Here is a 27,562-nt window from a genome sequence, read left to right as displayed (position 1 = left end):
CCAGCATGGTATTTTCCTAAGAAATCTCTGCCCAATGATTGAATAAGGATGAAGGAGCCTAAGGAGAAAACAGTGTGTGTCTCTCAAAGGGCCCAAACAAAAGGGAACGGGTTCCGAGACGGGGATCTTTTGGGATCCGTTAAAACCCCCACTGTTTGAACTGTGTAGCACTCCAAGGCAGGGCTGCTGTATAGCAGTGCGGTTGCACACCAAGAGCATAGCTGTGGTGTCAGTGAGGACACAGAGATTCATTCCCCATCCGGAGGGTCGTTTCTCCGAGCCGATTAAAAGGGAGGCTTGGGAAGAGCCCGCTGTAGTTCCCCAGAGCCTGGCCGACGGGGTTAGGAGGACATTGGAAAGGTTGCTTAGAGGGCTGAAGGTGCCTGCGGTGCTTAGGCTTTAATTGTCTTCTTTTCCAGTGTCCTGGCTTTTTGCAGTAATAGCAGAGACCAAGAGGGTTTTGGTTTTGTTTGGCGGGGAGGGTGGGGCCTCCATTTGTTGAATTGTCTAGGGTGCAAACGAGCTGATTTACCAAATTAACCAAACCTGGAGTGGACAGAGTTTCCCATTCCATCCTGGTCCTTTTTTATTTTTCTTTAAATTTATTTATTTATTTTTGGCTGCATTGGGTCTTCGTTGCTGCGCGCGGGCTTTCTCTAGTTGCGATGGGCGGGGGCTGCTCTTCCTTGTGGTGCTCGAGCTTCTCATTGGGGTGGCTTCTCTTGTTGCGGAGCACGGGCTCTAGGTACGTAGGCTTCAGTAGTTGTGGCGCACCGGCTTAGTTGCTCCGCGGCATGTGGGATCTTCCTGGACCAGGGCTCGAACCCACGTCCCCTGCATTGGCAGGCGGATTCTTAACCACTGCGCCACCAGGGAAGTCCCCATCCTGGTCCTTTTAACTGAAAGAGAATCCCCATTCAGCCCGTTAATGAACACAGAGTTAAAGGCAACCCAAGCAGATTCAACATCCAAAAGAAGACCAGAGTTTTCTTTAAAGACAGTCTGAAGACAACTACAATGGTTGTGTACAGGTTTTATAGGTTTTTGCATGCAAAGCCTGAATTTTGTTCCAGTCATCATGCTTAGGAATACCTTTTGAAACTCTTCAGCGAAAATTTCTAGCAAGTTCTTGGATTTCCTGCTAACAGTCAGGGTTTGTTTTTCTAAATCCCTTTCAGGATTTTCCCATCAGGCAAGTTTCAATCCAGTGTTGGGCCTGACCTTCACCAGCAAGCATGTGGACTAATTGATATAAATCTGAGAAGCCAGGCTGATAGGTTTATAAGTGGATAAGTTCTTCAGCAAACCCGTGGCGGTCCTCAGTTACTTTGGGAAAATCTTTGACTATAGCTCAAAGTTCAGCTTTAGTCCAGGCAACATAAGTAACTGGGGATTTAGCATCTGGACCCCTAGAAGGCTTAGCTTTAAAAGGGCGGGACTTAAAAAGTTCAGGGGAGGGGGAAACAGGGAGAGGTTTGGAGAAAAAGGGGAGTTCAGCAAGAGGGTTAGGAGGGGGTGGAGGGCCCAGAGGAGGTGAGGATGGGCAGAAGGGGAGGGAAGGTGGCGCAGGGGCACAAGGGGGAGGGGGGAGGGGAGAGAGGCTTCAGAAGCCGTTTTGTCTTCTTTCAGTTTGTTCGCCTCTGTTAGTCTAGGAATGGTATTTTGTAAAGAGGCAGTTTTAGAGTCCTGGATGTGTTTGGAAGCTCCAAGGTACCAATTAAAATAAGCATCGCATTCAGTCTGTTTAGTTTTAGAGCCGTGGCTTTCTGACTTGTTTCTGAGAGAAACAAGTTTGGAGAGGTTGGAAGTTTCCCATAATGGCCCTTGGTATTCTGAAGTGTTTGGGGTTAAGTCAGTCTATTTAGTTTAAAATGTGCATGAGGAAGGACCATAGTTTTTAAACATAACGCCAGCCAGGGTCCCCGAAGGAGGGTGCCCTTAGAGTATTTAGGTGACTGGGGTCCCATTTCTTAGAGCTTTTCTCAAGAGCAAAAGAAAAATCCCTAAATAGCCTGATTCCAGTGGAATTTTACCAAAATTCTAGCACACTTCCAATAGGGGGAACAAATGAGTGAGTACTCACCAAAAGGACAAAGCCTTCCCAAAAAGAAAAAAAGCAGATCCCAAATAAAGTCAGAGCACTCAACCAGAAGGAGGGAGCTTGATCGGAGGGGAGGCTTCCTGGCCCGGAAGGAGGAGGGCTCTCACTGCCAGGAGGGGAGGGGAGCGGGGCACGGGGCACGGGCGGCTGTCACACAGGGGTCCAGGGTCCATCTCCTCCAGAACCCGCTTCTGGACACCATGCGATGTCAGCCTTAAAAATAAAATAGCCAGTTGTTTTTGCCAGCAAAATGAGCTTATTCCAGAATGGCAGGGGAATTGCAGTTGGGGACACGCAAACTGGTGAAAGCGTAGGTGAGTCTGAGGACAAAGGAGAGAGGGAAACCTTATTTTATAGAGAAAAGGGGCAGTTGGGAGGGGCTGCTTTGAACCTAAGTCCATTGGAGGAAAGCGAGGGTTTGGGGTGGTCACAGCATCTCGTTGGCTGGGCTGTTACTGGACCGGGAGAAAGTCTCCCTTCTGCTGCTGGGACAGCTGAGTCTGCCGCTCCCTGCCCGGATGAAGGAAGTCCATGCCTGAGACCCTCCCTTCAGGGCCCCCGGCTCCATTTTAGATGGGTTTCTCTTCACTGATTTGCACAGGGTATTGTCCCTTCTTTTAATCAGTTTGAGGGGTATTTTTGATTCATCTATAAACTCTCAATAAGCTACCTTTGAATAGCTAAATCATAGTTCCCTGACCAGGGATCGAACCCAGGCCCTCAGCAGTGAAAGCGCTGAGTCGTAACCACTGGACCACCAGGGAATTCCCATAGCCCTTTTTTTGAAGGGTTTTAAAATATGCAACTTCAAACTTTTGTCAGTCATCTTAGTTTTCCTTAAACAGTTTTGGAGGTTTTTTTTTTTTTTTTAAATAATAAAGGATTTTTTTCCACACGAGATTACTGTGTCCTTATGTCTAGAATGATCTCACCACCAATCATAATGTCTATGCCCTGCATTTAAAAAAAGTAAATATCTGAAATGTCTAAAGCAGTGCTTGACTGAAGGGTACTCAAGGCTCGAATTGCTAAGTTCCCAGTTTCCTGGCTGCCCTCCTGCCCCACATGCATCTCTCTTACAACCTTGGCGTTTAGGAAACCCCAGCGATCACCCCCCAGAATACGAGTCTGTTCCATCCGTAGTCACTGGCCCCACCTTCTCAGCAGCGCTCTCCCCGCTCACCCTTTTACGTCCCTCAATTAAGCACAAAAGTTTCCGGAGTCCCGTCCGTTCAGCCTGACGATCCTTCCTGTGCTCGTCCTTTCTGTCCTGCCCACTGATGGTGACCCTCCTGCCAGAGGCGTAAGGACAGGCTCGGGCCACAGGATGGGTGCGGTGCCGATGCTGAAAAGCTGGGGGAGGGGGCTGTTTGGGGCGGCTTGGGGAGCTGGGTCAGGGGTGTGTGTGTCTGCGTCACATCTGGTGCTTTGAGGATGCCTGCACTCAATGTCAAGTCACCAACGAGATGCGCAAGTGCGGGCACAGGATGGTGTTTGCTTGGGGTTCCTCCCTGATAGGAGGTTTGCAAAGCCATGGGGCAGGTAGGTTGCCTCACAGTGAGTCTAGGTAGAGAAGGGAACCTGGAACCCAGCCCAGGGCACAGTCAGGGCCGGACGGGAAGGCGGCCCGAGGCAGGAAGGGGCCCAGGAGGTCAGGACCATGAGGTGTATGTTGCACTCAGCCTCATGGAGGTCAGTGGTGGCCTGTGACCTTGGCCAAGGGGGCAGCTGAGAAACGGGATGGGAGCTGGAGATGGAGGCAGGGTCAGGGGAGGCTCCTCAGGCTTTTCTGGAGTGTGTGTGTGTGTTGTGTGAGTGTGTGACCCTGTGAGTGTATGAGTGTGAGAGTGTGTGTTGTGTGTACAAGTGTGAGAGTGTGTATGTGTGTGAGTGAGTGTGTAGGTGTGTGTTGTGTGTGAGTGGGTTTGTGTGTGTGTGTGCGTGTCTGTGTGAGTGTGTGTATGAGTGTGTGTGAGTTTCAGTGTGTGTGTGTTCGTGTGTGTGAGTCTGTCAGTGTGTGTCAGTGTGTGTTACTGTGTGAGTGACTGTGTGAGTTTGTGTATGAGTGTGAGTGTGTGTGAGTGTGTGTGAGAGTATGCGAGTCTGTGTGAGTGAGGGTGCCTGTGCGTGTGTGTTGATGGGGTGATGGGGTCAAGAGAAGGGGCAGGCTGGCTCTGGTGCAGTTCAGCTGTGGTGGGGACGGGCACCTGCAGTGTGCTGGGGCTGCTGGAAGGAAAGGCAGGAGAGGGGCCAGGCCGGCCAGTGGCCAGGTCACCACTGCACTCAAGGAGGATCGTGACTCGTGCTGGAGAGGCCTTTCCCACTGTCGCATCCTCGGTGCTTCCCCGGCTCTAGATGCCCTCGATGCCCACTGTCGTGCGCGCCCAGTGTTTGCCAGCTCGGCGCACACGCTGCCCACTGTTGAAGCATCGTGCTGCCCCCACCCCCAGTCGTGATCATATACTGCAGTGTGACGTTCTCATGCGCTGTGTCCCTTCTGGACAGAATTAGAAGCTCCATTGTGGACAGTTGTAGGCTTCTCCAGGCTGCTGAGCGAGCGTGAGAGGCTCTCTTGAAGTATTGATCGTTGCTCACTCCACTCAGGATTCTTTAAAGCAAGGGGTTTCCTGAAGTGTTCAGGTTCTGGTGGAAAATCCTTTGACTCACTAGTACAGCCTCTTTAGATTGATGTTTTTATCTCGTGATAAACTTTGGGTTTCATTTCAAACCACTAACTAACTGCTCCAAGTATGATTCATGCTGGGGGGCTGGCAGACCCCAGCAAACCTTCACTCCGAGCTCCAGCTGCAACTGGAAGGCCAGAGGGCGGGGACAGCACCGGGGACCCTGCAGCGTCAGAACCCACAGACCTGCCACGTACGTGGAAGTGGGCTGCGAACATCCCTCAACCCTCTACGGAGATCCTGCAGATAAAACAAAAATGTGTTTTCTTTCAGATTTTGCCAGTTTCCACAAGAAATTGTTCTTCAAATGGTGGAGAGATGTCGGATAAGAAAACTACAGTTGCTCGCTCACCAGTATATGATTGCCAGTAAAATCGAGTTCTACGTTAGTGAGAGCCTGCCTGAATATTTCGCACCGTATCAAGCAGAGCGGTTTCGAAGGCTTGGGTAAGAATGAAATTAAACACGTATGGTGGGGACTTTTAGCCTAATTCTACCTCAGAGCAATTAAACACTAAGGAATCGCCCTTGCCCTTGGCGCTGTCTCACGTACTTGCGTGCGGGTGGAGGTCACACCACTTCTGAACCCTGCCTGGTGCTGAGTGTGCTTACCGAGCAGTGTTCCTGTCTGTCGTATTCAGGCCACTTTTCAGCTGCAGAGCTTATCTGAAGAGAGCTATTTAGAATTTGACTGCTGGGCTTTATTTCCTAGGGTTTTTCATTCCAAACCTAACTTTCCTTGAAACCTGCGGAGCTCAGTGGGCACCGAAGGCAGCGTATTTCCACATCAACGTGATTCCAGAGTTGTGTTTTTTCTTTCAGCTACGTCTCTCTCTGTGACAATGAGAAGACAGGTTGCAAAGCCCGGGAACTAAAATCGGTTTATGTGGATGCAGTAGGACAGTTTCTTAAGCTGATTTTTCACCAAAACCATATCAACAAGTACAATGTGTATAATCAGGTGAGACACATGGGCCCTCCCCTTGGTGACACCCCTGCCCCGCCCCCTGCTTTGTGGCATCTCAGACTCCTCCTTTAAGGTGGTGTCTGTGGGAGAGTGCTAAGCTCCCTGGAGCTGCGCACTCCGATTCGGAGCCACCGGCCACGTGCGGCTGTGCACGCTGGGAGCGTGGCTGGTCCACGTGCGTGGGCTGCATGTGTGACCCAGGCTCGGTTACACAAGGAGAGGGGGATGTTTTGGATACATTAGCTTTAAATATATTGGTAAAATCAAAAAATCAATTTTAAATGTTTCTTTCACTGTGTCGACTAGAAAATTTTAAATTACATATGTGGCTTGCATTATATCGGGTTGGCCAAAAAGTTTGTTGGGGTTTTTCCGTAACATCTCATGGAAAAAATCCAAACAGACTTTTTGGCCGGCCCAGTATTTTTGTTGGACAACACCGTTCTACATAAACCCACTAAACTCTTACGAGATAAATCCCCTGCTGGAAATCGAGAATGCGGTTTCATGATGCATGCAGTCCAGAATCTTTCTAGCTCCCTCCGTCCCTTTCTTTTTATTTTTTTGGCATAAAGAATATAGTGGAAATCAACTGTGTCCAAAGCAGTCTTGTTAATTAGCACAAGTATTTACAGCACTCCCTGCCCCCTCCAAGAGGAATGCAAGCATTCCAACAAGTCAGAGCTTTATGCTGAGCAAGTGAGCTGAAGGAGAGTTCTGAGACAGTCATGTTGCCTGGTCTGTATTTGACAGCAGAATTCTGAGCCTTTTCCCTCCTCCACCCCATCTGTGTATTCACCAGTAACTCCTCAGTTTTCAGTTCAGCAACCGTGATTCTCAAGGAAGGGGGTACAGGAAGGCGGCTCCTCCCCGTCAAGTGAGAATCAGTGCCTTGGACAAACCAAGCTATGTTAACGTGGGTTTTCATTTCATTGTCTAATTTACCACGATCATGTAGATGTGACCCCATCCTTAACCTTGAGTGGATGCTTCAATATAAAGCTGGGTTAAAACTTAGGAGGTTTTTTAGCTGTATTGTTTTAACATCCTTTAAACATTAAAATACCCTCTTGGTTCAGCATTAGAACATTAACTTCTGTAATCTATACAAGTCATTAATAATTGTGTATTAGCGCGAGATTTTACAATTGAAGCATCTTGCCGTGCATCATCCCGTTTTACGACAGCTTGGCTCAGAGTTTGTTATAACAGGGTTAAGTCATGTCAAACATTTTATGCTTAATTTCTGTTGATTAACTCTTTCTTAGGTTGCTTTGGTTGCAATAAATATCATTGGAGACCCTGCAGATTTCAGTGATGAAAGCAATATTGTAAGTTTGGGAAGTTTCATTCCTGAAGAGGGACGTTTATTTCTAACAAGAGGGGATCGTTTATTTTTGTCACAAAAGTGTCATCCTAAAAATCCTCACAAAACTATCTGGTGAACAGCTAGCAGATAATTTTCAGCAGCTGTTGTATTAAACTTTACTCGAGAATTTTAGTTGTCCCTCCAGGACACTAGGATCATTGAAACTCCCTGACTGACACCTTTATGTCAGATCATCCCTGTTTTATGTTGTTCCTTTTCTCTCTGAGATACTAAGCATAACTTTTTCCCCCAAAGACCTCTAGAGAGAAGCTGATTGATCATTACCTAGGGCACAACACAGAGGACCCAGCTCTCGAAGGAACTTGTTCTGGGTAAGAGCCCCGCCCACCCGAGGCAATACATTTCTGTAATTTTCCTTGGAATCATGAAAGTGCAAGTCAGCTCCAAAGAAAGGATCCTGGACCTGGGGGCCTCTACATTCAGTCTGGAGACGAATAAGCCACTGATGGGATTGTCTTAAGTACACTGCAGATTAAGGTCGCTGTTTTATTTAGCACATCTTCATTCACTGCCCTTCAGAGATGACTTCATTTCTTATATGTTCTGGTATTACTAGACAGTTCCTCAAATGCATTCAGATAAAAGATCTGTCAGCCATCCTTTGGTATTTTGGTGGCACAGGCAAATTCATACGTAAGAATCGAAGTATTAATTGACCCAGATTACCAGTTACCCCAAAGTTCATCTTATATCTGCTTTAAAACCTCATTCCTTAAGGGAGTGAGAACTGCATGTCACATCAGTTTCTGTAAGTTCCTCTCCACACTCGTCACGTGGACAGTTGTACAGACTTCGCTATCTTGCTGACTCTTTAGCAAGTCAGGCGTGGAGGGCAAGGCCAAGGGCACGGCACTTTACACCCTCTGTCCCTAGGTGCCCCTCTGGGACAGAGTCCTTCAGCACCCTTGTCATGTGCCTGCTGTTTATTAAAGCAGGGGGACCCCTTCCACAGGCGCCCGGCCTAAAGAGAAAGGAATTCAAAACAATACCCAGGTCTCCTTTTCTGATGGCAACTTCCCAATAGCAAAAAGATAAGATGCTTAGATGTTAGTAGACGGTTGACATTTGCCCATGACCTGTGGTGTATTTCCACGCTCACACGCACATGGCCAGAACTGCTGGCTCTTCCGTTTGCATCAAACGTGGGGTCAATTCTCTGTGCCGTTGCTCGGAGCCACTGGGTGGTGCTGAGTATGGCACACTGGCGTGGAGGCCGTGCTTACAGTTTCGTGTATAAAAAGTTACGGTGCAGGGTGACCCATCCCACCTACACAAGTTCCACCTCAGTCCCCAGCCCGGATCCTTCCTGCCTGCTGGAGTCCTCACCTTGCCAGGTGGGGGTGAGAAGCATGGGGGGGAACGCTGACGGCAGGTACGTCTCCACTTCCTTCAGCATCGTGGAGGTGCTACCCCCGGCTTTGCCCTTGGTGAACTGGGACCAGGGACGACTAAGCTCATTTACCGGGTTTAGTATCTCCAAGAAAAGCCCTCTGGGGAATTGTGGTTTCTATTTAAATCAGTACTTTATCAAGTTAGCCATGGGGGACAGTAAACTGCAGTTTCTTGTCCTGCCCCACCACCCCCCCCGCCCCCCCGGCCAGGGTTTTCCTGAAGGTAGAGGGAGGTCTTGAAAGGTTGTGGGCAGCGCCCAAGGCTGAGTCCACAGGCACCGCTGGGGCATCGTGGAAAGTGGGCGCTGCCGATGCCTGGGCATTGCAACATCATTTCGTCCTTCGTAGGGTTTTTATACTGTAAAGAAGTCTTGGTTTCACCTCTGGAACTTCAAGGCAGAGTGAGTTAGACTTGAGAGTGTGGTGTGTATTTAGGTAAAAAGAGTCAACGGATCTTGGAAGCACAGAAACGTGCTCTTGTTCAGTCATCACTGAGACGAATGGAGATGCTCACAGCCGCCGTGTCCGTGTGCCCGCTGCTGTGCCCGCAGCCGCCTGAATCAAGGCGTGGGGGAAGGGGGTCCCGGCTGCTTTTGAAAGGCGATGTGGTCCCCCGTCCTGTTTGAATATATTGTTAATCAACCAAACTCTTATGACAAATAATCTCTTTAATGAGATTCCCTGTGTGCAAGGACACCCAAGGCGAAGCTAACAGCAGGCGTCTTCCTGCCTCTGATGCAGCAGATTGGGAGACTCTGAACCGTGTCCCCTAACGCTTCTGTCGAGTAGTTAGAACGGCGTCCTGGTTCTAAACGTCAGGCCCAGAAGAAAGCTGCTGGCCGGTTATAGAATTGGGAGGAAAGAGGGAGGCAATGCGTAATCTGAAACAGGTTATTCAGATCACGTTTAGGTCATTTATTCTGGGAAGGATTTCTCTGATCTCCTGCAGGACTGGATGGTGATGTCCTACGATCAGACACTTTGAGGTACAAGCCCAGTGGTAGCAGTTCTCCATCTCTAATGCTCGTCGCCATTACTGTGGCGTGAAATGCAACCCTGGACTCGGCCTGGGCCACCAAGCCAGCCTCTGCAGGGCTGGGGCCTGGTCACGGCTGGCTTTGGTTTTGGTTTTCCCACGTCTGCAAATGATGCACGTGCTCTGTCCCGTCCCTGCGCCCAGAGCAGAGCCCTGCACGGTCTGCACTCGGAATTTCTGCCAAACGAGTGAATGAGTGCACTGAGGGCTCAGATGCCCCAAGTGCATATAATTCATGGTCAAGAGCGTACACTGTGGGGTCAGCAAGACCTGCCTGCACTTGCTGTGTGACCCTGAAGCCCATTACTGACTTCTCTGAGCCTCTGCTTTCTCAGCCGGAAATGCTCCGGAACGGGTGGGGGTGGGACCTTTCCAGACTGTCTGTGTCTTCAGCACTGAGCACGGGGCCCACTCTCCCCCTGCAGCGTCACGTAGATTGAAACTGGCTCTAAAGTACCCTTTCCTTTCCTTTAGGAAGTCTGACTATATTTCCCCACTAGATGACTTGGCCTTTGACATGTACCAGGATCCGGAAGTGGCACAGATTATCCGTAGGTTAGATGAGAGGAAGCGCGAGGCGGCCCAGAGGGAGCGCTACGACGACGCCAAGACGCTCAAGCAGGCCATTGCCGACCTGCAGAAGGTACTGCCTGCGGGGAAGGCGGCGGCTCCGTGTCTAACTGCCCTGGTTCCCGCTCAGCAAATGGCAGGCCTCTGAAGGCTGCGGGGTTAGCGTGGGTTCAGGGGCATCAGCACAGGAAGGACAGCAAGAGCACACACCCCTGCAGAGCCCTCCTCGGGGCCGTGTGCCGCCCGTGGCCGCAGGAAACATAGGATGTTTAAACTACCGTGAGCTCGCAGGTGGTGGTGGCCCGTTCCCGCCATTCCCCGTGCCGTCCCCCTCTGCCCCCGACACGGAGCTGGTCGCCCACACTGTCCTCGAAGCGTTCCTTTAAAGCCGCCTTTGCACCTCGCGTGAGCGGGTTGGCCGTGTGCTTCAGGTCGGGGAGCGGCTGGGCCGGTACGAGGTGGAGAAGCGCTGCGCCGTGGAGAAGGAGGACTACGACCTGGCCAAGGAGAAGAAGCAGCAGATGGAGTGCTACCGCAGCCGGGTGTACGGGCAGCTGCGGCTGCACGAGCTGGTGGGCGCCGAGCTGGTGGGTGCCGGGGGCCCGCACCTGGGGCCATGAGGGAGGGCGGCCGCGTGTGTTGCAAAACGGAGGACTTTGTCAGGCTCAGGCCACAGCGGTGACAGGTAGCTGCAGCCCGCGGGCCCGTATCGTAGGCCTGGCCTTGACGCGCTCTTGCAGGAGGATTTGCAGAGGCGGAGACAGGGCAGGTCGGGTGGGAAGGCTTCCCGGCGGGCCACTGCATCTCTCCTGTTGGCAGCCCTGCCCGCGCGGTCCCCGGGAGTGCAGGGAGAGAGCACCACCCTGGCGGCTCGGGCTGGGTGGGGCGGGTCTCATGTCCAGAGCCCACGTTCCAGGCTGGGACACAGGCCCGGCACCCAGAGGGCAGTGCAGGGAGTGCAGCCTCTGGCACTCGCTGCCAGGCCCCGGGCTCCGTTCCTCCGTCCAACTCTGTGGTCTCGGACTCATTCCTTGGCCTCTTTGTGCCTCAGTTTCCCCATCCCATCCACGGGGGTGAGAACAGGGAGCCCCAGATGCGGTCGTCTGCCCGGAGCGCTTGCTCCTGGCCCAGCACGTGACCACCGCTGAGTCGGTTGCACTCGTTCAGGTGACACAAAGTGGCCCGCTTTGCAGACACGGAGTGACCAGCACAGGCCTCTCGGGTCCAGCCCGAGTGCTCCTTGCCCGCCTGTGGCCTCCCCGCCACAGCACCCCGTGCACGGACGCTCACGGCCACGCTGGTGTTTTGGTACAGGTGTCACTTGAGTGGTCCACACAGTAGCCATCCAGAGACAGTCGGGGGCAGTGACATGGCTATGGGACCTCGTCAGTGTGGGTTTCCCCCCTGCCTTCCCAAACTAGCGCTCCCCTGGGGGAACAAGGGGTGGGTCTGGTGGGGCAGTGACACTGGGGATTGAATGGCCTGTTTCTCCCCAGATACGGAGGCCTCTGGACTTGCCCCTCCAGCCCCTGGTCTGTTCCAGCAGCCCTTGCCACCAGCAGCCCGCGCTCACACTGCCACAGCCAGAAGAAAGGGGGACAGAAAACCAGTTTGCAGACCCTTTCCTTCAGGAGAAGCCTTCATCGCATCCCCTGGACATTTCTCCTCAGCATTGTGCGGTGGACCGGTCACCCCCCGCCGCAGACCCTCCTCCCAAGACCCATGTAGGTAACTCATGTTCACGCTGTGGGCAGTTCATTCCACATGTATGTAGTGGGGACCCGCATCATGCCGGGTGCTTTCCCGGGACAAGGGATGTATCAGGGTACAAAACGGTGACAGCCTTACCCGCGCTGCATCAAGGAGAGGGGCAGAAAAGCTGCGGCCGGAACATCAGCCAATGGCTGAGACACACTTCATCCACTGAGCCTCTGCTTTTCTCTTTGCAAAGATGTACAGACATCTGCTTAAAGGGTGGTTTCCAGGAATAAATGAGACAGTATTCGTCAGGTTCCTACCCTGGCATGACCTTAGTAGAGCCTCGGTGCAAGTCATACACAGTTACCATACCTGTTAGAACCTCCTGTGTGGCACGGGACAGAAAACCTCGTTCAAACGGGGTTATTGGCGTTTATAACTGGGAATTTTAAGAGGTCACGTGGGTTCCAGGGTTGGTTTGATTCCTGTCTTGCGAGTCTGTTTTCTGTGGTTCTGAGACGCCCTCTTGGAAGGCTGCCCGTCATGTGACCTCAGCTTCAGGTCTGTACGCTGTGCCATCTGGGGGGAGCGTGCGTCCCATTCTAAGCAGAGTCCCCGGGTTAACCCTGCTTAGATCGGCCTCAGTCACCTGCCACCTCAGGAGCAGTGACGAGGACCAGAGGGGACAAAGGTGCCGACTGGCCTCTTAGGGCCTCCCTGGAGCCCCTGCTGTGCGTGGCCACGTGGCCAGTAGACCCTGGGGAGGAAGGAAGGATGCCAGGCGGGCACAGGCAAGTGCCGACGGCAGCCAGAGGCCCAGGAAAGCTGGAGAGGCCCACAGCTGCCTCGTGCCGCTGGCTCTCCCAGGGCGCCTCTGTGAGCACTGCCGTCCTCCCTCTCCCTCAAGTGATATCTTGTCTGCAACTTAATTGTTATGTTGCACACCTCAATCTAAAAGTACTCTAATTTCTCCTTTTTTAGTACCTCAATGTGTTTTGTTTTACAAGTGTGAGTACATTTTAAAAGATGAGAAACTGAATCTCACATGTGTTGTACACCCAGTTAAGACCTCAGCAAGTATTAAGTATGAATAAACAGTCCTCCTTGTCTGTTCAGTGTCACCGTGATGCCTGCCTTAGAAAGTGACTCTGGAATCGCTCTTTCTGCCCTCAGTTACCTGGAAGTCTGCGACGTGTTTACTTGTTTAATGTGTATCTGTCTCCCCCTGAGAACGAGGCCCGTCGAGGGCAGGGAGTCTGTCTTCCCATTGCTCTGCCTGGGTCACCAAGAGCAGAGCCCGGGAAATGTCTGCTGAAGCGTGCAGACAAAGGTGGCGTAAGGATCTGGAGCTTTGGCTGCCTGTGTTAGTTCAAGGCTGCTGGATACTGGATGCGTTTAAAATGAGGCTTGATAGTTATTTCTCAGAAATAAACTAATAAACTAAGAAAATGCCAAAGGTCTTGCCAGAAAAAAACTGTAATGACTTTTACTGTGGTGACCTACCTTCAGCTGAACTGAAATCACTAGTTGTAAATAGTAATCGCGGCAGAATCTACATTGCTTGTTTATTAGGTCTGTAGTAAGTTTAGAAGGGAATAAAACCCCTGATCTAATTTTTTTTCCAATTACACCCTATTGTATAAATTATTCTAACTTGATAAGACTGATATTTAGCAAAATACCATCATTGTGACCAGGTAAGTCCCAAGCAGTGAGCCCACGGGTGTAGACGGGGGGGTCAGCACACGGGGAGGATCCTGCACCGAGCCCAGCAGCCGCCCTGTCCTCCCGCAGCTCGAGTCCCTGCCCTACGATGAGCAGCCCCTTCCCGCGACCCGCAAGCAGCCTGGGGCAGTGGCCGCGGAGCCAGAGAGGAGGGACACGGACAGCGGCGAGCCTCCCAGGGCGGGGACCGCGGGCGAGCCTGAGCCTCTAACAGAGAAGGCCTTGCGCGAAGCCAGCTCCGCCGTGGACGTGCTGGGAGAGGCCTTGGTAAGAACAGAAGCTCGTATAAACAGCCTGCAAACAACGGGCAGGGGCGGGTGGCTCCACAGGGCTCCCAGGCTTGCTGGTCCTGATGCTGCAACTGCCCTTTGTCCTCACTGTTCAATGGCAAAGTCTTTTGATAGTTACTCCTTATGTGAAGCAGCACAAGCATAAGCTAGAATTTCAGATTTCATGACAAGTATCCATTTAAGCCTGGGCCTCCTTTGTGGTGTTGACAGGGCTGGGATCCAACACCAGCTCCTGCCTGAGAGCACTGCCAGCTCCAGGGAAGAGGACAGCAGAGCAAACAAAACTTGAGCGTGTCACCAGCTTCAAAAGATTCTCGTGCTGGAACTTTTGATACGTTCCATGTTTTAACATAAACTTAAATTTTGCACGTTAGGAGGAGTATTTCTCCAAATACACGTACATAGTGGGTGGAGATCCTGTTATTAGAAAAGCTGTGTCTTGGTTTAAAACAAACCAAGGCCGGGGGTGCAGGGTGCAGGCTGCCAGGACTGCTGGGGCTGCTGGGGAGGGGACGTGGCCAAGTGCCCACTCTGAGGGGCCGGCTCCCGCCCTCCCAGGTGGCCGGGGCCTATTCCAAGACATGGTCGCACCGGGAGGACGCGCTGCTCGCCCTGTATAAACAGCTGATGGATGCACCGGCGGCAACCCCAAAGGAAGACCTGAAGAGCACGCTGAGGGCGGCCGTATTCCTCATCAGGAGAGCCATCCGAGACATCGTGACCCCAGTGAGTCCCTGCCCGCCCCTCAGGGGCCCCCGTGTCTGCCAGAGAGCTGCCAGGATGTCCCCAGGAGGTCCGGGTAGCCCGAGAGGCAGCCTGGTCCCCAGTACTGTTGTCACCTAGCATGTGGTGTCACTAGGAATGAAGCTCTCAAGGAAGGAATGTGGTCGCTAAGGAGTCTGAGGTCTGTCCCCGTGGGCCGTGCCCTCTGGTCCCGTGTGCACAGAGGCTTGGCCACCACGACTGATACATGCCCCTTTATATTTTTGTTCTTCATGACACCTGAGGAGCTTGGGAGTTACCACTGACTTCTCCTGACCCTGAAAGGGCCTTAAGAATGAACATCCCACAATTACACTGTCGTCTGCATTCACACAGGAGCTCATGCAGTTCAGCGGTAATATCAGATATTTGGCTCATGGAGAGATGTCGGGGACTTTATGACACGTGGGAGATAAGAGCCCGTGCCTTCTGTGTGCAGGGAACTGTGCTCACAGAGCAGTTTTCAGTTGGCCATTTCCAGTCCTTCCGACAGCGTGTAGTTTTCAGCGTAACGTTCATGTTTATAACTAATAGTAAATTTCATGTTTTCTTTTGGTGGAATTCAGTTAGAGTGGCTCATCTGTTTTTATCACTTTTTTCTTAGGTCTTTCAGGCATCTTTGAAATTGTTGAAAATGATAATCACACAATATATTCCTAAACATAAACTGGGTAAGCTTGAAACAACTCACTGTGTGGAAAGGACCATTCCTGTTCTGCTCACAAGAACTGGAGATTCTTCTGCTCGCCTCCGTGTTATAGCTTCCAATTTTATTCAGGTATGAACTTCACCACAAAATTTGAAACCATAAATAATAAACATATAACTACAGATACTTGACTTTCTTAATACCTTACAAGATCCTGTCTACCCGAAGCCTCTTAGATAGCCTCAACCACCAGAGGGCAGATGGCAGAAGCAAGAAAAACTATAATCCTGCAGCCTGTGGAACAAAATCCACATTCACAGAAAGACAAACAAGATGAAAAGGCAGAGGGCTATATACCAGATGAAGGAACAAGATAAAACCCTGGAAAAACAACTAAATGAAGTGGAGATAGGCAACCTTCCAGAAAAAGAATTCAGAATAATGTTAGTGAAGATGATCCAGGACCTCGGAATAAGAATGGAGGCAAAGATCGAGAAGATGCAAGAAATATTTAACAAAGACCTAGAAGAATTAAAGAACAAACAAACAGAGATGACCAATACAAAAACTGAAATGAAAACTACACTAGAAGGAATCAATAGCAGAATAACTGAGGCAGAAGAACAGATAAGTGACCTGGAAGACAGAATGGTGGAATTCACTGCTGCGGAACAGACTAAAGAAAAAAGAATGAAAAGAAATGAAGACAGCCTAAGAGACCTCTGGGACAACATTAAACGCAACAACATTCGCATTATAGGGGTCCCAGAAGGAGAAGAGAGAGAGAAAGGACCAGAGAAGATATTTGAAGAGATTATAGTTGAAAACCTCTCTAACATGGGAAAGGAAATAGCCACCCAAGTCCAGGAAGCGCAGCGAGTCCCATACAGGATAAACCCAAGGAGAAACACCGAGACACATAGTAATCAAATTGGCAAAAATTAAAAACAAAGAAAAATTATTGAAAGCAGCAAGGGAAAAATGACAAATAACATACAAGGGAACTCCCATAAGGTTAACAGCTGATTTCTCAGCAGAAACTCTACAAGCCAAAAGGGAGTGGCATGATATACTTAAAATGATGAAAGGGAAGAACCTACAACCAAGATTACTCTACCTGGCAAGGATCTCATTCAGATTTGATGGAGAAATCAAAAGCTTTACAGACAAGCAAAAGCTAAGAGAATTCAGCACCACCAAACCAGCTCTACAACAAATGCTAAAGGAACTTCTGTAAGTGGGAAACACAAGAGAAGAAAAAGACCTACAAAAACAAACCCAAAACAATTAAGAAAATGGTCATAGGAACACACATATCGATAATTACCTTAAACGTGAATGGATTAAATGCTCCAACCAAAAGATACAGGCTTGCTGAATGGATACAAAAACAAGATCCATATATATGCTGTCTACAAGAGACCCACTTCAGACCTAGGGACACATACAGACTGAAAGTGAGGGGATGGAAAAAGATATTCCATGCAAATGGAAATCAAAAGAAAGCTGGAGTAGCTATACTCATATCAGATAAAATAGACTTTAAAATAAAGAATGTTACAAGAGACAAGGAAGGACACTACATAATGATCCAGGGATAAATCCAAGAAGAAGATATAACAATTATAAATATATATGCACCCAACATAGGAGCACCTCAATACATAAGGCAACTGCTAACAGCTATAAAAGAGGAAATCGACAGTAACACAATAATAGTGGGGGACTTTAACACCTCACTTACACCAATGGACAGATCATCCAAAATGAAAATAAATAAGGAAACACAAGCTTTTAATGACACAATAGACCAGATAGATTTAATTGGTATTTATAGGACATTCCATCCAAAAACAGCAGATTACACTTTCTTCTCAAGTGCACACAGAACATTCTCCAGGATAGATCACATCTTGGGCCACAAATCAAGCCTCAGTAAATTTAAGAAAATTGAAATCATGTCAAGCATCTTTTCTGACCACAACACTATGAGATTAGAAATGAATTACAGGGAAAAAAACGTAAAAAACACAAACACATGGAGGCTAAACAATACGTTACTAAATAACCAAGAGATCACTGAAGAAATCAAAGAGGAAATCAAAAAATACCTAGAGACAAATGACAAAGAAAACACAACGATCCAAAACCTATGGGATGCAGCAAAAGCGGTTCTAAGAGGGAAGTTTATAGCTATACAAGCCTACCTAAAGAAACAAGAAAAATCTCAAGTAAACAATCTAAACTTACACCTAAAGGAACTAGAGAAAGAAGAACAAACAAAACCCAAAGTTAACAGAAGGAAAGAAATAAATCATAAAGATCAGAGCAGAAATAAATAGAAACAAAGAAAACAATAGCAAAGATCAATAAAACTAAAAGCTGATTCTTTGAGAAGATAAACAAAATTGATAAGCCATTAGCCAGACTCATCAAGAAAAAGAGGGAGAGGACTCAAATCAATAAAATTAGAAATGTAAAAGGAGAAGTTACAACAGACACCGCAGAAATACAAAGCATCCTAAGAGACTACTACAAGCAACTCTATGCCAATAAAATTGACAACCTGGAAGAAATGGACAAAAAAAAAAAAAAGGATCCTGTCTACCCAAGAGCATCATAGGTTATCCTTAGTGATTCACCGCCATATTTTCCTTATGTTCTAAACCAGGTAAATGTTGCCTTAAACATGATTAAAATGTACAGTTTGCTTTTTCTAGTGTTTTTCTTATTCAGCATACGCTATTAATTTTTTTAATAAATAAAACTCTATGGAGAATTAAATCAGAATAGAAAAATGGGGTACAAGAAAAATGTATAATGGTCTTGATCTAAATATTTTTATTCTTTGAGTAGACACGCCTCCTGTAGCCGGGGCGCTGGGGGAAGCTAAGATAGAAGTGAGCATTTAAGAGTTTGGGGCACACCGCACTGTGCGGCTTGTGGGATCTTGGTTCCCCAACCAGGGGTCGAACCCAAGCCACCGTGGTGGGAGTGCCAAGTCCTGGCCACTGGACCACCAGGGAATTCCCAGCCCCAGGGAATATTAATCAGCATGAGCTCTCCTGGAGGTCCCTGTCTTGGCATCGAGACCCAGCTTCACCCAACAGCCTGCAGGCTCCAGTGCTGGAACATCTCAGGCCAAACAACCAGCAAGAAAGGAACACAGCCCTACCCATTAGCAGACAGGCTGCCTAAAGTCATACTAAGCTCAGAGACACCCCAAAACACACCTCTTGACACAACCCTGCTCACCAGAGGGACAAGACCCAGCTCCACCCACCGGGGGCAGACACCAGGAGCAGGAGCAACTACCACCCTGTAGCCTGCGAAAGGAGACCACAAATACAGTAAATTAGAAAGAAGAGAAGACAGAGAAATATGCTGCAGACAAAGGAGCAAGGTAAAAACCCACAAGAACAACTAAATGAAGAGGAAATAGGCAGTCTACCTGAAAAAGAATTCAGAGTCATGGTAATAAAGATGATCCAACATCTCAGAAAAAGAATGGAGGCACAGATGGAGAAGATACAAGAAATGTTTAACAAGGACCTAGAAGAACTAAAGAACAAACAAACAGTGATGAACAACACAATAACTGAAATGGAAAATACACTAGAAGGAATCAATAGCAGAATAACTGAGGCAGAAGAACGGATAAGTGAGCTGGAAGATAAAATGGTGGAATTAACTGCCAAGGAGCAGAATAAAGGAAAAAGAATGAAAAGAATTGAGGACACTCTCAGAGACCTCTGAGACAACATTGAACACACCAACATTCGAATTATAGGGGTCCCAGAAGAAAAAGAGAAAAAGAGGGAACTGAGAAAATATTTGAAGAGATTATAGCTGAAACCTTCCCTAACATGGGAAAGGAAATAGTCACCCAAATCCAGGAAGCGCAGAGAGTCCCATACAGGATAAACCCAAGGAGAAACATGCCAAGACACATGTTAATCAAACTAACAAAAATTAAATACAAAGAAAAAATATTAAAAGCAACAAGGGAAAAGCAACAAATAACATACAAGGGAATCCCCAGAAGGTTATCAGCTGATTTTTCAGCAAAAACTCCACAGGCCAAAAGGGAATAGCAGGATATATTTAAAGTGATGAAAGGGAAAAATGTACAACCAAGAATACTTTACCCAGCAAGGCTGTCATTCAGATTTGATGGAGAAATCAAAAGCTTTTCAGACAAGCAAAAGCTAAGAGAATTCGGCACCACCAAACCAGCTTTACAACAAATGCTAAAGGAGCTTCTCTAGGTGGGGGGGGGGGGAATTCTTGTTTCTACAAACAAGAAAACTAAGAAATGGGAAAGCTTGCTGGTAAAGGCAAACATACACTAAAAGCAAATCATCCACACACAAATATGATATCAAAACCAGCAGTCGTGAGAAGAGGAGAGCACAAATGCAGGAAATGGGAATTGCATTGGAAAGTAAGAGACCAGCAACTTAAAACAACCTTGTTTATATATAGACTGCTATATCAAAACCTCATGGGAAATGCAAACCAAAAAAACTACAATAGATACACACACAAAAAAGAAAAAGCAACCTAAATACAACACTAAAGATGGTCATCAAACCACAAAAGAAGAGAACAAAAGAAGAAGGGAAGAAAAAAGATCTACAAAAACAAACCCAAAACAATTAAGAAAATGGCAATAGGAACATACATATTGATAATTACCTTAAAAATAAATGGATTAAATGCTCCAACCAAAACACACAGACTGGCTGAATGGATACAAAAACAGGACCCATATATACACTGTCTACAAGAGACCCACTTCAGACCTAGGGACACATACAGACTGAAAGTGAGAGGACATAAAAAGATATTCCATGCAAATGGAAATCAAAAGAAAGCTGGAGTAGCAATACTCATATCAGACAAAATAGACTTTAAAATAAAGACTGTTACAAGAGACAAGGAAGAACACTACATAATGATCAAGGGATCGATCCATGAAGAAGATATAACAGTTGTAAATATTTGTGCACCGAACATAGGAGCACCTCAATACATAAGGCAAATGCTAACAGCCATAAAAGGGGAAAGGGACAGTAACACAATAATAGTAGTGGACTTTAACACCCCACATTCACCAATGGACAGATCATCCAAAATGAAAATAAATAAGGAAACACAAGCTTTAAATGGCACGTTAAACAAGATGGACTTAATTGATATTTATAGGACATTCCATCCAAAAACAACAGAATACACTTTCTTCTCAAGTGCTCGTGGAACATTCTCCAGGATAGACCATATTTTGGGTCACAAATCAAGCCTTGGTAAATTTAAGAAAATTGAAATTGTATCAAGTATCTTTTCCAACCACAACGCTATGAGACTAGATATCAGTTACAGGAAGGAAACTGTAAAAAATACAAACACATGGAGGCTAAACAATACACTACTGAATAATCAAGAGATCACTGAAGAAATCAAAGAGGAAATCAAAAAATACCTAGAGACAAATGACAATGAAAACACAACAATCCAAAACCTGTGGGACACAGCAAAAGCAGTTCTAAGAGGGAAGTTTATAGCAATACAGTCTTATCTCAGGAAACAAGAAAAATATCAAATAAACAACCTAACCTTACACCTAAAGCAACTAGAGAAAGAAGGACAAAACCCAAAGTTAGTAGAAGCAAAGAAGTCCTAAAGATCAGAGCAGAAATAAATGAAATAGAGACAAAGAAAAAGATAGCAAAGATCAGTGAAACTAAAAGCTGGTTCTTTGAGAAGATAAACAAAATTGATAAACCTTTAGCCAGACTCCAAGAATAAAAGGGAGAGGACTCAAATCAATAAAATTAGAAATAAAAAGGGAGAAGTTACAACAGACACCACAGAAATACAAAGAATCATAAAAGACTACTACAAGCAACTATACACTGATAAAATGGACAACCTAGAAGAAATGGACAAATTTTCAGAAAGGTACAACCTTCCAAGACTGAACCAGGAAGAAATAGAAAATATGAACAGACCAATCACAAGTACTGAAATTGAAACTGTGATTTTAAAACTTCTAACAGGGAATTCCCTGGTGGTCCACTGTTTAGGAGTCTGTGCTTCCACTGCAGGGGGCACAGGTTCCATCCCTGGTTGGGGAACTAACTAACTGCACATGCTGTGCAGCGTGAACAAAAACAAACAAAAGTCCAAGACGAGATGGCTTCATAGGCTAATACTATCAAACATTTAGAGAAGAGTTAACACCTATCCTGCTGAAACTCTTCCAAAGAATTGCAGAAGGAGCACTCCCAGGCTCATTCTATGAGGCCACCATCACCCTGATCCAAAACCAGACAAAGATACTACAAAAAAAGAAAAGAAAATTACAGGCCAATATCACTGATGAATATAGACTTAAAAATCCTCAACAAAATGCTAGCAAACCAAATCCAACAACAAATTAAGAGGATCATACACCATGATCAAGTGGGATTTATCCTAAGGGTGCAGGGTTTCTTCAACATATGCAAATCAATCAATGTGTGATACACCACATTAACAATCTGAAGAATAAAAACCATATGACCATTTCAATAGATGCAGAGAAAGCTTTTGACAAAATTCAACACCTATTTATGATAAAAACTCTCCAGAAAGTGGGCATAGAGGGAACCTACCTCAACATAATAAAGGCCATATATGACAAACCCACAGCAAATATCATTCTCAATGGTGAAAAACTGAAAGCATTTCCTCTAAGATCAGGAACAAGACAAGGGTGTCCTCTCTCACCACTTTTATTCAACACAATTTTGGAAGTCCTAGCCATGGCAATCAGAGAAGAAAAATAAATAAAAGGAATCCAAATTGGAAAAGAAGAAGTAAAACTCTCACTGTTTGCAGATGACATGATACCATACCTAGAAAATCCTAAAGATGCTACCAGAAAACTACTAGAGCTCATCAGTGAATTTGATGAAAATGGCAGGATACAAAATTAATAACACAGAAATCTCTTGCATGCCTGTACACGAAGAACGAAAGATCAGAAAGAGAAATTCAGGAAACAATCCCATTTACCTTTGCAACAAAAAGAATAAAATACCTAGGAATAAACCTACCTAAGCAGACAAAAGACCTATATTCAGAAAACTCTAAGACACTGATGAAAGAAATCAAAGAAGACACAAGCAGATAGATATACCATGTTCTTGGATTGGAAGAATCAATTTTGTCAAAATGACTATACTACCCAAAGCAATCTACAGATTCAGTGCTATCCCTTTCAAATTACCAATGGCATTTTTCACAGAATTAGAACAAAAATTTTTACAGTTTGTATGGAAACACAAAAGACCCTGAATAGCCAAAGCAATCTTGAGAAAGGAAAATGGAGCTGGAGGAATCAGGCTCCCTGACTTCAGACTATACTACAAAGCTACAGTCGTCAAAACAGTATGGTACTTGCACAAAAACAGAAATACAGATCAGTGGGACAGGATAGAAAGTCCAGAGATAAACCCACTCACCTATGGTCACCTAATCTATGACAAAGGAGGCAAGACTATACAATGGGGAAAAGACAGTCTCTTCAGTAAGTGGTGCTGGGGAAACTGAACAGCTGCATGTAAAAGAATGAAATTGCAACACTCCCTAATGCCATACACAAAAATAAACTTAAGATGGATTAAAGACCTAAATGTAAGGCCAGACACTGTAAAACCCTTAGAGGAAAACATAGGCAGAACATTATGTGACATAAATCACAGCAAGATCTTTTTCAATCCACCTCCTAGAGTAATGAAAATAACAACAAAAATAAACGGGACCTAATTAAACTTAAAAGCTTTTGCACAACAAAGGAAACCATAAACAAAACGAAAAGACAACCCACAGAATGGGAGTAAATATTTGCAAACAAAGCAACTGACAAGGGATTAATCTCCAAAGTATACAAACAACTCATGCAGCTCAATATAAAAAAAAAAAAAACAAACAATTAAACAATGGGCAAGAGAGCTAAACAGACATTTCTCCAAAGAAGACATACAGGTGGCCAAACAGCACATGAAAAGTTGCTCAACATCGCTAATAGAGAAATGCAAATCGAAACTACAATGAGGTATCACATTACAGCAGTCAGAATGGCTGTCATTAAAAAGTCTACAAATAATAAATGCTGGAGAGGGTGTGGAGAAAAGGGAACCCTCTTGCACTGTTGGTGAGAATGTAAATTGGTACAGCCACTATGGAGAACAGTATGGAGGATCCTTAAAAAACTAAAAATAGAACTACCACATGACCCAGCAATCCCACTACTGGGCATATACCCTGAGAAAACCATATTTCAAAACAATACGTGCACCCCAATGTCCATTGCAGCACTATTTACAATAGCCAGGACATGGAAGCAACCTAAATGTCCATCAACAGAGGAATGGATAAAGAAGATGCGGTACATATATACAATGGAATATTACTCAGCCATACAAAAGAACAAAATAATGCCATTTGCAGCAACATGGATGGGCCTAGAGATTATCATACTGAGTGAAGTAAGTCAGACACAGAAAGACAAATATCATATGATATTGTTTATATGTGGAATTTTTTTTAAAAAGGGTACAAATGAACTTATTTACAAAACAGAGAGTCACGGACATAGAAAACAGGAAAGCACGGGGGAAGGGATAAATTGGGAGTTTGGGATTGACATATACACACTACTATATATAAAATAGATAACTAATAAGGACCTACTGTATAGCACAGGGAACTCTTCTCAGTTCTCTGTAATGACCTATATGGGAAAATAATCTAAAAAAGAGTGGATATGTATTTATATATAACTGATTCATTTTGCTGTACAGCAGAAAATAAGGCAACATTGTAAATCAGCTATACTCCAATAACAATTTTAAGAAGAAGAGTTTGGGGCACACGCTTAGACGAGCAGTGTGAGAATATGCTTTGCTCTCTTTAAATTAGTGACTCCATCTGGTCTAGGAGATCTCAAATTAAGATTCAGAAAGTCTGCAAGCTCCTTCGAATGTCACACACAGTACTGTGAGTGTGCACGGCTTTCTAGGGAAGGAACCCAAAGCTGCCATAGTTTCTCCAACATGAAGAACCACTGATCTTGTTTTGTTTAATGAACTTAAATTTTCAGAGAAAACAAGTAAGTGATACTATTTGGGGGAAATCTTTCAAAGGATGCGTTGAATATGCAGCTAATTATTTTCAAGCCACATTCACCTCTGAGACAGTGGTGGTGCTGAGTGTCCTCTGCTTGGGAGCTGTTCTCGTTCTGCACCAGCATCTGGGCAGCCGACCCTGCATCCCTGCGTCCTCAGCATCTGTGTGTCACGTGGGAGTTCACTGTTCATGCTGCTCTGAGGGGCTGTCCTTCCTCTTTCTTCTTTCCTTTGGTTCAGAGCTACTCATGGGCCCAGAGAGAGAGTTAACTGTACTGTCAAAATGAGAGGGTGTTTTGGGTAGTGTGGCCTGCAGACCTGCTAAAAACAGATGTCTTTCTATATTACAGCTCATATTTTATCAATATTTTATTGTTTCTTTGATCTTTTTCTTTAATATTTTACCATTTTTTTCTTTTTCTGCGTCTGGCTAATTAAATGATGAAATCTTAAGTGCGGGAAGACTTGCTCATTTGGAGACATTGGACTGTGTGGAGGTACTTACCCTCCTTCATCTAAACCCGTCAGGGATCTGTTCACCTGAAGTATCGTGCGTGGTTACATGCTTGGCTGATGTTTAATAAATACTGAAATGGTGGTTCTCGCAGCAGGACTAATTTCTTTCAGAATTTTAGAAATTAGGAAACCTTTTTCTTGAGGTTGTGAAATCCTGAGAAGAGAAACCTTAAGTTACCAATCACATTTGTTGTAAGGCTTTCATTAATCTCCAAGTGATCGTGGTTTTTATTTCTGATGCTTTTGGTTTTTGTTTTTAATTGTTATTACATCTTAAATAGAAATATGAGCTTATAGATCAGTGACTTTACTGCCATTTGTCACTGTCATTTTTTGTTTCCTGTTTTTTCCTTCAGTGTTTACTTTGCGGATGGCACTAAGTTGCCCTTAGCATTTTCCAGTAAAACTTAACAAATGATGTTGGTTTTTATAGGAAATGGCCTTGTTTAAAGAAGTGAAGTCTCTCCAGCTTATCCCATCTTACCTGGTCCAGCCATTAAAAGCCAACTCCTCGGCTCACCTGGCCATGAGCCAGATGGCGCTGCTGGCCCGCCTGCTGCAGGACCTGGGCACGGAGGGCATGGGCTTCACCGTGGACAGCGTGATGCGGGTAAGTGCCCCAGGGTGGCCGCCGCAGCCTGGGCCCCGAGCTGGTGCCCAGAGCATGGCAAGCGTCTGGCCGGTGTTGGCTGCGTGCGGAGGTGGGGGGCGATTTCGGAACGTCACCGCTTTCTCTGACACATGAGGGTGCTGGAGTCGCGCTGCCGGTTATGCCGTGGCGTCGGGGCGTGAGCCGTGCAGAGCCGTGTCCCCAGGGAAGCAAGCTCTGCAAGCAGTGACACAGCGTCGTAGCGGGTGGCAGGTCTGTGGAAGGAGGTGCATGCTTTGTGCTCTGGACAACCCCATGAGCCCCAGAAGTGCACACTGATTGTGTCTGTTCACTTGGAGCCCCTGGACTGCCTCCTGAGTGTGGGTCAGTGTCCCCTGTCCTGCCCTGCGTCACGTGGCCACTGTCTGTCCTGCCTCCACGTCAGTTTCCTTGTTCCCCAGCACAGACCAGAAGCCGGCCCCACGTGCCTACATCCTTGTTAGGGCCACGCCCACTTCAGGATCCCAGCGTAAGCTTTGGCCCAGTAAGCTGTGCTGCCATCACAGATGCGCACTCTCCAGGGCAGTGACACAGCAGAGGCTCACTGCTGTCCCTTGTGGCCGGTGCCGTCTGTGGGGACAGAGGCCGCTCTGCTCTGTGGGCACTCGGGGGCTCCGTCTCCTCCCGGTGTGATGCCACGGCTTCACACGTGACCTCTGAGGTCACTGAACGGAGGAGGGTGACTAGAGGTTGTGAGTGGAGGTGTCCACGGGCCGAGCCACTCTCAGACATTTCCATCCACTGAGGCGGCCCCATCCTCACTGCAGGGCCCGGGAGGCGTGTACAGCTGTGCCCCAAGGAAGTGGGGAAACTGGGTTGGTGAGCACGTCCCCCTGTGCTGGTCCGTCTCCATGCGGTGGGCTTGATCCAGACAGAGAGTTTAAGAAGGAGGAGAAATGAGTAGAAGTTGGAGGTGGGGGTGAGGCTTTAATTGAAGGAGCCAAGCCCCCAGGCAGCCGATGGAATGGGGCTGCAGTGCACGCTCAGACAGCTCGGCCCAGAGCTGGGCAGCGGCCAGCCAGCCTCTCGACAGGAGGGCGTCGGCTCAAAGCCGAGAGTGGATGGGGAGGTTTGAGAGGCGAGCAGGAAGTATGAGATGCTGCCCTTGACCTCTGAGCAGGGAAACCGACCAGGAAACGTCACGGGTCAGTTTACTGCGTGATGCCGAGGACCCCAGGATCGCCATGGCCCAAAGTCCAGCATGAAACCAGCTGGCACAATTCCCGAGCCCGCAGCACCTTCTGCTTCACCTGGGGACACGGAGGAGGAGGGGCCCCAGATTTGAGGGCCTGCAGGGATGCCGGGGGCGACTTGGTGATGGACTCGCGGGGCGGGAAAGACTCGCGGGAGGTGGCAGACGGGAGGGAGTGCAGACAGGTGAGCTGGAGAGGCAGGAGGTGATCATCCCGGGGGGTGCTCACAGTCAGAACTTCTCGAGCTGGTGCGGGGGTTTGGAAGGACAAGGTCTGGGGTAAAACCTGAGTGTGTGGCAGGCGGAGACACGGGAAGTGAGGAAGCCCAGCCAGTGAGGGGCCGGCGCCCAAAGGACCAGGATGGGGCATGGGTTTACTACACGTGGGAACGTCGGGGCATTGTGTTGTGTTCCGATGACACTAAAGCGCTTAAAATGGATGGAGTGGATTGTTTGCCTACGTCAAGGTCATGCACAGATCTTGAAAAAGGAACGTTGAATAAGAAGAAATAAAGTGTCAGAATGATAAGCACAGTGAATCATTTATAATGTCAAACAAAAATCCTATGTGTACACACACACACACACATACACACGGCACGTACACTGCAGCAAGTGAAGACGTCTGGGGGGCACGTGCCCTCCGACTTCAGGACACTGATGCCTCTGGGGGGGGAGGGGCGTGGGAGGGGCCAGGGGACCAGGGAGACTTCCAAGGGGACTTGCACCGTAGTCCTAGGGTCCTGTTTCTTAGAAAGAGCTGAAGCAA

General features: G+C 47.2%; 1 protein-coding gene across 3 annotated transcripts in view; it reads left to right on the top strand.

Moving 5' to 3' along the window:
• Nucleotides 1-27,562, top strand: part of CEP104 (centrosomal protein 104) — a 52,699-nt gene that overhangs the window by 11,857 nt on the left and 13,280 nt on the right. Inside the window, exons 3-13 of one of the 3 annotated variants that reach the window (XM_068538750.1) lie at nt 5,059-5,232; nt 5,608-5,746; nt 7,021-7,083; nt 7,377-7,453; nt 10,044-10,212; nt 10,571-10,726; nt 11,636-11,863; nt 13,632-13,829; nt 14,411-14,578; nt 15,219-15,392; nt 25,386-25,562. In XM_068538750.1, the coding sequence (XP_068394851.1) occupies nt 5,059-5,232; nt 5,608-5,746; nt 7,021-7,083; nt 7,377-7,453; nt 10,044-10,212; nt 10,571-10,726; nt 11,636-11,863; nt 13,632-13,829; nt 14,411-14,578; nt 15,219-15,392; nt 25,386-25,562 (1,723 nt within the window). Of the gene's footprint in view, nt 1-5,058; nt 5,233-5,607; nt 5,747-7,020; nt 7,084-7,376; nt 7,454-10,043; nt 10,213-10,570; nt 10,727-11,635; nt 11,864-13,631; nt 13,830-14,410; nt 14,579-15,218; nt 15,393-25,385; nt 25,563-27,562 lie in introns of those variants that run through there. The other 2 variants (XM_068538751.1, XM_068538752.1) reach the window with 2 other exon arrangements.

Source organism: Eschrichtius robustus, chromosome 3, assembly GCF_028021215.1.
Source record: "Eschrichtius robustus isolate mEscRob2 chromosome 3, mEscRob2.pri, whole genome shotgun sequence".
NCBI classification, from domain to species: domain Eukaryota; kingdom Metazoa; phylum Chordata; class Mammalia; order Artiodactyla; family Eschrichtiidae; genus Eschrichtius; species Eschrichtius robustus.
This window is presented reverse-complemented; position numbering and strand designations above follow the sequence as displayed.